At 42.2% G+C, this 10,076-nt stretch overlaps 1 protein-coding gene and 1 long non-coding RNA gene across 2 annotated transcripts in view; both read right to left on the bottom strand.

The window, feature by feature from the left end:
• Positions 1–4,257, bottom strand: part of LOC138950143 (uncharacterized) — an 11,396-nt gene extending 7,139 nt beyond the window's left edge. The window contains exons 1-2 of the long non-coding RNA XR_011450521.1: positions 4,173–4,257; positions 3,753–3,807 (exon numbers count right to left, since the gene is read on the bottom strand). This is a non-coding gene — a long non-coding RNA (uncharacterized lncRNA). The remainder of the gene's footprint in view (positions 1–3,752; positions 3,808–4,172) is intronic.
• Positions 4,258–4,305: 48 nt separating this feature from the next.
• The window catches only part of LOC138950065 (mucin-2-like), a 155,097-nt gene continuing 149,326 nt past the window's right edge, over positions 4,306–10,076 (bottom strand). The window contains exons 13-15 of the mRNA XM_070321845.1: positions 6,098–6,340; positions 4,457–5,508; positions 4,306–4,335 (exon numbers count right to left, since the gene is read on the bottom strand). Of these exons, the coding sequence (XP_070177946.1) occupies positions 4,306–4,335; positions 4,457–5,508; positions 6,098–6,340 (1,325 nt within the window). The remainder of the gene's footprint in view (positions 4,336–4,456; positions 5,509–6,097; positions 6,341–10,076) is intronic.

Raw genomic sequence — 10,076 nt, 5'->3', positions numbered from 1 at the left:
GTGCAGCATTGGAACAAAATAACGTGACATTATTATGTATATATAATGCAGTGACGTCACGTCATTATACACATCTAATACAACGCTGTAACGCAATAATTATACACTTCTAATACGACGCTGTAACGCGATGATGTCGCATAATTATACACATCTAAAAAAACCCACTGTAATGCAGTGACGTCACTTGATTATACACATATAATACAGCACTGTAACGCAGTGACGTCACACAGTTATTCCCATCTAATATAACGCTGTGACACTGTGACGTCACATAGTTTCACACATCTAACACACGGATCTAACGAATTAACGTTACACGTACGATTATACACATCTATTAAGACGCGGTCACACAGTGACGTTACATGATTATACACATCTATTACAACACGGTCACACAGTGACGTTACATGATTATACACATCTATTACAACACGGTCACACAGTGACGTTACACGACCATACACATTCATTAAGACGCGATCACACAGTGATGTTACACGACTATACACATTCATTAAGACGCGGTCACACAGTGATGTTACACAACTATACACATTTATTAAGACGCGGTCACACAGTGATGTTACATAATCATACACATCTATTACAACACGGTCACACAGTGATGTTACATAATCATACACATCTAATACAACACGGTCACACAATGACGTTACATGATTATACACATCTATTACAACACGGTCACACAGTGATGTTACACGACTATACACATTCATTAAGACGCGGTCACACAGTGATGTTACACGACTATACACATTTATTAAGACGCAGTCACACAGTGATGTTACATAATCATACACATCTATTACAACACGGTCACACAGTGATGTTACATGATTATACACATCTATTACAACACGGTCACACAGTGACGTTACATGATTATACACATCTATTACAACACGGTCACACAGTGATGTTACACGACTATACACATTCATTAAGACGCGGTCACACAGTGATGTTACATAATCATACACATCTATTACAACACGGTCACAGTGACGTTACATGATTATACACATATATTACAACACGGTCACACAGTGACGTTACATGATTATACACATCTATTACAACACGGTCACACAGTGACGTTACATGATTATACACATCTATTACAACACGGTCACACAGTGACGTTACATGATTATACACATCTATTACAACACGGTCACACAGTGACGTTACATGATTATACACATCTATTACAACACGGTCACACAGTGATGTTACATGACTATACACATGTATTAAGACGCGGTCACACAGTGATGTTACACAATCATACACATCTATTACAACACGGTCACACAGTGACGTTACATGATTATACCCATCTATTACAACACGGTCACACAGTGACGTTACATGATTATACACATCTATTACAACACGGTCACACAGTGACGTTACATGCCTATACACATGTATTAAGACGCGGTCACACAGTGATGTTACACAATCATACACATCTATTACAACACGGTCACACAGTGACGTTACATGATTATGCACATCTATTACAACACGGTCACACAGTGATGTTACATGATTATACACATATATTACAACACGGTCACACAGTGATGTTACATGATTATACACATCTATTACAACACGGTCACACAGTGACGTTACATGATTATACACATCTATTACGACACGGTCACACAGTGACGTTACATGATTATACCCATCTATTACAACACGGTAACACAGTGACGTTACATGATTATACACATCTATTACAACACGGTCACATGCGGAGCACACGAGTGAATTACCAAGCGGCTGCAAATAATAATAATAATAATAATAATAATGGAAACTTATAGAGCGCTTACCTAGAAGCCCTAAGCGCTTTACAATGACATTGCTATACACATGTACAAAGTGGTTTATTTTCCAGTAATCAACGAGTTGTCGTCATTGTTTAAGCTATTTATACAACGAACAACACGGGTCGAACATGCAGTCATGCAGACGACATTTTGTACGCAATTTCATTTCAGCCTAATCACTCAGAGTGTCAAATGCGCGTCATTCAAATAGTCCCTATTCTTTTACTTTATTCTTAGTCTCCGACTCGTCGGCATTATACTTGTCTGGTCTAAATATCGGACCCCATTGCTACGATTAAAACACAATAGCGTTTATATAGCTATTCTGACATTACATTCTGTGTTAAAATCATGTTTTTGTCAGCAACAAGGACCAGAATGGTCCATGTCGTTGATAGCAGACGACGGTTCCCTTTCCGCATGAAGCCACGGAAATAACCGAACATTGAAAAACCCACGGACATGTATTACAGAGAAAACTCGGGATAACCGGATGTTTAGCATTACGTCAATATGCTAGGAATCATATGACGTCATGACGTATCGTGCTTGCCTACGTAGATTGTATATGTTCGAAAGTCTGACTTCTGTTGTGAATTCGCGTGGTGAAGGCTGCGGTAAATCTGTAGATGATAAGAGAACAAGGATTGTCTCAGAAGAAACGACTAAATGTTTCAGACCGGTAACTTCATTTCAACATTGCACTATATAATGGACGTTCTATGTGACAGGAGAGTTTGCTGATTTTGTGTAAAACATTGGAGAGATCGTCTGCTAGAATCAGAGATAGGTCGCTTCAGATTGCAGCTTCTGGAAATTTGCAAGGTTTGTTGCCTGTTAAAGAACTGGATTTTACACGTACAGTAAGCAACAACAAAAACACACACAAAGCAAATGGCATCGTCTGTCGACTATAGTCACAGAAACAAACCTGGCGAGGTATGCGTGTACTTCATACACGTCAGCCATTGTTGTTACAGTTTTGAGTCAACGCTGTACGTATTCTTCCGCAACAGGGTCCAATCGTCTGGGTTTCAAATGTTCTAAAAATACATTCTAGTGTTGATTATTTTTTAGCACTCTTTATTCTTACTTCGAATAATCCACGTGTGATTTTTGGTGTAATCAAAGTAGTTTGTTCTAATTTCTCACTTGTCTAAAAATAATCAACTAGATTTAATCCACCCCTCGGTTGCATTGCAGGAGTTGTATAAAACACGGTCACACAGTGACGTTACATGATTATACCCATCTATTACAACACGGTCACACAGTGACGTTACATGATTATACACATCTATTACAACACGGTCACACAGTGACGTTACATGATTATACACATCTATTACAACACGGTCACACAGTGACGTTACATGATTATACACATCTATTACAACACGGTCACACAGTGACGTTACATGATTATACCCATATATTACAACACGGTCACACAGTGATGTTACATGATTATACCCATCTATTACAACACGGTCACACAGTGACGTTACATGATTATACACATATAATACAACACGGTCACACAGTGACGTTACATGAGTATACACATCTATTACAACACGGTAACACATTGACGATGGAGAGAGGGTAGGACAAGGATGTGGGTGGGGAGAGACTTACCCAAACAAGGCGGCTGCTGGGGTGGGGTGGGGTGGGGTGGGGTGGGGTGGAGAGAGGGGGATGGGGGTGGGGAGAGACTCACCCAAACAAGGCGGCTGATTGGGTGGGGTGGGGTGGGGTGGGGTGGAGAGAGGGGAGGAGGGGGATGGGGGTGGGGAGAGACTCACATAAACAAGGTGGCTGATGGGGTGGGGTGGGGTGGGGTGGGGAGAAGAGGGGAGAGGGGCAGAGACTCACCCAGATGAGGCGGGTAGTCTGTAGCGGTGCTAGCTGGCAGGGGCCGCAAGTCGTCCTGCATAAAAATGCGGTCGTTACCTCCCTTGGCAACACTATCCTTTACCACTGTCTGTCTGTCTCCTTGTATTTCTCACTCATACACACACACACACACACACACACACACACACACACACACACACACACACACACAGACATATAGCCAAAGAGGCAGACAGACAGACAGACAGACAGGCAGACAGACAGGCAAACAGACAGGCAGACAGACAAACAGACAGGCAGGCAGACAGACAGACAGGCAGACAGGCAGACAGACAGACAGACAGACAGACAGGCAGACAGACAGACAGACAGACAGACAGACAGACAGACAGACAGACAGACAGACAGACAGACAGACAGACAGACAGACACACATACCTGAGCACCATGCCCACAGAGGGATTCCCGACGTTAAACTCCTGGCGACAGACTATGGGGCCCGGTACATCCTGGTACACTGTCAGTATACATGTCACTGTCAGTATGGGGCCAGGTACAGCCTGGTACACTGTCAGTATGGGGCCAGGTACAGCCTGATACACTGTCAGTATACATGTCACTGTCAGTATGGGGCCAGGTACAGCCTGATACACTGTCAGTATACATGTCACTGTCAGTATGGGGCCAGGTACAGCCTGGTACACTGTCAGTATACATGTCACTGTCAGTATGGGGTCAGGTACAGCCTGGTACACTGTCAGTATACATGTCACTGTCAGTATGGGACCAGGTACAGCCTGATACACTGTCAGTACACATGTCACTGTCAGTATGGGGCCAGGTACAGCCTGATACACTGTCAGTATACATGTCACTGTCAGTATGGGGCCAGGTACAGCCTGATACACTGTCAGTATACATGTCACTGTCAGTATGGGGCCAGGTACATCCTGGTACACTGTCAGTATACATGTCACTGTCAGTATGGGGCCAGGTACAGCCTGATACACTGTCAGTATACATGCCATTGTCAGTATGGGGCCAGGTACAGCCTGGTATACTGTCAGTATACATGTCACTGTCAGTATGGGGACAGGTACAGCCTGGTACACTGTCAGTATACATGTCACTGTCAGCATGGGGCCAGGTACAGCCTGGTACACTGTCAGTATACATGTCACTGTCAGTATGGGGCCAGGTACAGCCTGGTACACTGTCAGTATACATGTCACTGTCAGTATGGGGCCAGGTACATCCTGGTACACTGTCAGTATACATGTCACTGTCAGTATGGGGCCAGGTACAGCCTGGTACACTGTCAGTATACATGTCACTGTCAGTATGGGGCCAGGTACAGCCTGGTACACTGTCAGTATACATGTCACTGTCAGTATGGGGCCAGGTACAGCCTGATACACTGTGAGTATACATGTCACTGTCAGTATGGGGCCAGGTACAGCCTGGTACTTTGTCAGTATACATGTCACTGTCAGTATGGGGCCTGGTACAGCCTGGTACAATGTCAGTATACATGTCACTGTCAGCATGGGGCCAGGTACAGCCTGGTACTTTTTCAGTATACATGTCACTGTCAGTATGGGGACAGGTACAGCCTGGTACTTTGTCAGTATACATGTCACTGTCAGTATGGGGCCAGGTACAGCCTGGTACTTTGTCAGTATACATGTCACTGTCAGTATGAGGCCAGGTACAGCCTGGTACACTGTCTGTATACATGTCACTGTCCGTATGGGGCCAGGTACAGCCTGGTACACTGTCAGTATGTACACATGTCACTGTCAGTATGGGGCCAGGTACAGCCTGGTACACTGTCAGTATGTACACTTGTCACTGTCAGTATGGGGCCAGGTACAGCCTGGTACACTGTCTGTATACATGTCACTGTCAGTATGGGGCCAGGTACAGCCTGGTACACTGTCTGTATACATGTCACTGTCAGTATGGGGCCTGGTACAGCCTGGTACAATGTCAGTATGTACACATGTCACTGTCAGTATGGGGCCAGGTACAGCCTGGTACACTGTCAGTATACATGTCACTGTCAGTATGGGGCAAGGTACAGCCTGGTACACTGTCAGTATACATGTCACTGTCAGTATGGGGCCAGGTACATCCTGGTACACTGTCAGTATACATGTCACTGTCAGTATGGGGCCAGGTACAGCCTGGTACACTGTCAGTATGTACACATGTCACTGTCAGTATGGGGCCAGGTACAGCCTGGTACACTGTCAGTATACATGTCACTGTCCGTATGGGGCCAGGTACAGCCTGGTACACTGTCAGTGTACATGTCAATGTCAGTATGGGGCCAGGTACAGCCTGGTACACTGTCTGTATACATGTCACTATCAGTATGGGGCCAGGTACAGCCTGGTACACTGTCAGTATACATGTCACTGTCAGTATGGGGCCAGGTATATCATGGTACACTGTCAGTATACATGTCACTGTCAGTATGGGGCCAGGTACAGCCTGGTACACTGTCAGTATACATGTCACTGTCAGTATGGGGCCAGGTACATCATGGTACGCTGTCAGTATACATGTCACTGTCAGTATGGGGCCAGGTACAGCCTGGTACACTGTCAGTATGTACACATGTCACTGTCAGTATGGGGCCAGGTACAGCCTGGTACACTGTCAGTATACATGTCACTGTCAGTATGGGGCCAGGTACAACCTTGTACACTGTTAACATGTCAATGTCAGTATGGGGCCAGGCACATCCTAGTACAATGTCAGTATACATGTCACTGTCAGTATGGGGCCAGGTACATCCTGGTACACTGTCAGTATACATGTCACTGTAGTATGGGGCTAGGTACAACCTTGTACACTGTTAACATGTCACTGTCAGTATGGGGCCAGGCAGATCCTTGTACACTGTTAACATGTCACTGTCAGTATGGGGCCAGGCAGATCCTTGTACACTGTTAACATGTCACTGTCAGTATGGGGTCAGGTACATCCTTGTACATTGTCAGTATGTACACATTTCACTGTCAGTATGTACACATATCACTGTCAGTATGTACACATATCACTGTCAGTATGGGGCCAGGCACGTCCTAACCCTAAGTCACTGTTAGTTTACTCATGTCTGTTAGTTGACACATGTCACTATTAAACACTGTTAGTTGACACATGTCACTGTTAAACACTGTTAGTTGACACATGTCATTATTGGAAACTGTTAGTTGACACATGTCACTATTAAACACTGTTAGTTGACACATGTCACTGTTAAACACTGTTAGTTGACACATGTCACTGTTAAACACTGTTAGTTGACACATGTCACTATTAAACACTGCTAGTTGACACATGTCACTGTTAAACACTGCTAGTTGACACATGTCACTGTCAAACACTGTTAGTTTAGTTGACACATGTCACTATTAAACACTGCTAGTTGACACATGTCACTGTTAAACACTGCTAGTTGACACATGTCACTGTTAAACACTGTTATTTGACACATGTCACTGTTAAACACTGTTAGTTGACACATGTCACTATTAAACACTGTTAGTTGACACATGTCACTGTTAAACACTGTTAGTTGACACATGTCACTGTTAAACACTGTTAGTTGACACATGTCACTATTAAACACTGCTAGTTGACACATGTCACTGTTAGTTGACACATGTCTGTTAGTTGACACATGTCACTGTTAGTTGACACATGTCACTGTTAAACACTGTTAGTTGACACATGTCACTATTAAACACTGTTAGTTGACACATGTCACTGTTAAACACTGTTAGTTGACACATGTCATTATTGGAAACTGTTAGTTGACACATGTCACTGTTAGTTGATACATGTCACTGTTGTTTTTTTTTTGGTTTTTTTTTTTAATTTGCCAAGCACATCATTGTGGGGCTTTTAATCAAAAAAAAAATTCAAGCATCCGTCTACAATGTATCCTCATTCATCCTTCAACATTTACACAATACTGAAATATCTCAATGCTAATTCATATCCTAACATCACATTCAAATCAATAGGTCTACCATATCTATACTTACTGATACACATTTTTGAAATGAGCAAAATATGATTAATAATTTTGTTTATGGGGGTTTGCACTTCTGGAGAGTATCCAAACAATACATCTTTTTCTGTTAATATAATATTTTCTCCCGTATTAACAATATACATCTTCTAACATTTTCCCAAAACAATTTCATTTTACTACATTTCCAAAAGAAGTGTTCAATATAATCAATTTCATTACAAAGACTACATAAACTATTTTGTTTTAACTTCATTTTATGCAATAAAATATTTGTGGGATAAATATTATGTAAAATTTTCCATTGGAGTAACTTTAATCTTTCTTCGCTTGTACATGCACTTGCCAGGACCCAATACTTTTCGTCAATGCAAATGTTATGTTTGTGGGACCAAAATTTTACAGCGCAGGGTTCACTGGCTTTGGATTGCGTTAATATCGCACGAAATTTCTTCGGGGAAGGGTTATTTAGCATGCCCTGAAAACAGGTCGCAGGATGCTCGTCACCCGCGTCTGTGTTGTCCCGCAGTGCTCGCGCGCAGAGGGCCGTGTGCAAAGCGTTGTACTCAAACAGCCTTGTGGCGCTATATCCGACAATGGCACAAATATGTTGAAATGACACAATATTTTCGTCTATCCATACATCACGTACACAATTTACACCGTCACTGTTAGTTGACACTAGTCACTGTTAATTGACACATATCACTGTTAGTCACTGTTAGTTGACACATGTCACTGTTAGTTGACACATGTCACTGTTAGTTGACACATTTCACTGTTAGTCACTGTTAGTTGACACATGTCACTGTTAGTTGACACATTTCACTGTTATTTCTTGTTAGTTGACACATTTCACTGTTAATCCCTGTTAGTTGACACATTTCACTGTTAGTCCATGTTAGTTGACACATTTCAATGTTAGTCACTGTTAGTTGACACATGTCACTGTTAGATACTGTTAGTTGACACATGTCACTGTTAGTCACTGTTAGTTGACACATGTCACTGTTAGTCACTCTTAGTTGACACATGTCACTGTTAGTCACTCTTAGTTGACACATGTCACTGTTAGTCACTGTTAGTTGACACTTGTCACTGTTAGATAATGTTAGTTGACACATGTCACTGTTAGTCACTGTTAGTTGACACATGTCACTGTTAGACACTGTTAATTGACACATGTCACTGTTAGTCACTGTTAGTTGACACATGTCACTGTTAGTCACTGTTAGTTGACACATGTCACTGTTAGTCACTGTTAGTTGACACATGTCACTGTTAGTCACTGTTAGTTGACACATGTCACTGTTAGTCACTGTTAGTTGACACATGTCACTGTTAGATAATGTTAGTTGACACATGTCACAGTTAGACACTGTTACTTGACACTAGTCACTGTTAATTGACACAAGTCACTGTTAGACACTGTTAGTTGACACATGTCACTGTTAGTGACAGTTAGTTGACACATGCCACTGTTAGTCACTGTTAGTTGACACATGTCACTGTTAGTCACTGTTAGTTGACACATATCACTGTTAGTCACTGTTAGTTGACACATGTCACTGTTAGTTGACACAAGTCACTGTTAATTGACACATGTCACTGATAGGCACTGTTAGTTGACACATGTCACTGTTAGACACTGTTAGTTGACACAAGTCACTGTTAATTGACACATGTCACTGTTAGACACTGTTAGTTGACACATGTCACTGTTAGACACTGTTAGTTGACACATGTCACTGTTAATTGACACATATCACTGTTAGACACTGTTAGTTGACACATGTCACTGTTAGTTGACACATGTCACTGTTAGACACTGTTAGTTGACACTTGTCACTGTTAATTGACACATGTCACTGTTAGACACTGTTAGTTGACACATGTCACTGTTAATTGACACATATCACTGTTAGACACTGTTAGTTGACACATGTCACTGTTAGTTGACACAAGTCACTGTTAATTGACACATGTCACTGTTAGACACTGTTAGTTGACACATGTCACTGTTAGTTGACACATGTCACTGTTAATTGACACATATCACTGTTAGTCACTGTTAGTTGACACATGTCACTGTTAGTTGACACATGTCACTGTTAGACACTGTTACTTGACACATTTCACTGTTAGTCACTGTTAGTTGACACATGTCACTGTTAGTTGACACATCATGTCACTGTTAGTTGACACATGTCACGGTTAGGCACTGTTAGTTGACACATGCCACTATTAGTCACTGTTAGTTGACACATGTCACTGTTAATTGACACATGACACTGTTC

The sequence above is a fragment of the Littorina saxatilis genome, linkage group LG16 (genome assembly GCF_037325665.1).
Source record: "Littorina saxatilis isolate snail1 linkage group LG16, US_GU_Lsax_2.0, whole genome shotgun sequence".
NCBI lineage: Eukaryota > Metazoa > Mollusca > Gastropoda > Littorinimorpha > Littorinidae > Littorina > Littorina saxatilis.
The sequence above is the reverse complement of the archived record's forward strand: the minus strand, read 5'-3'. Positions and strand labels throughout refer to the sequence as shown.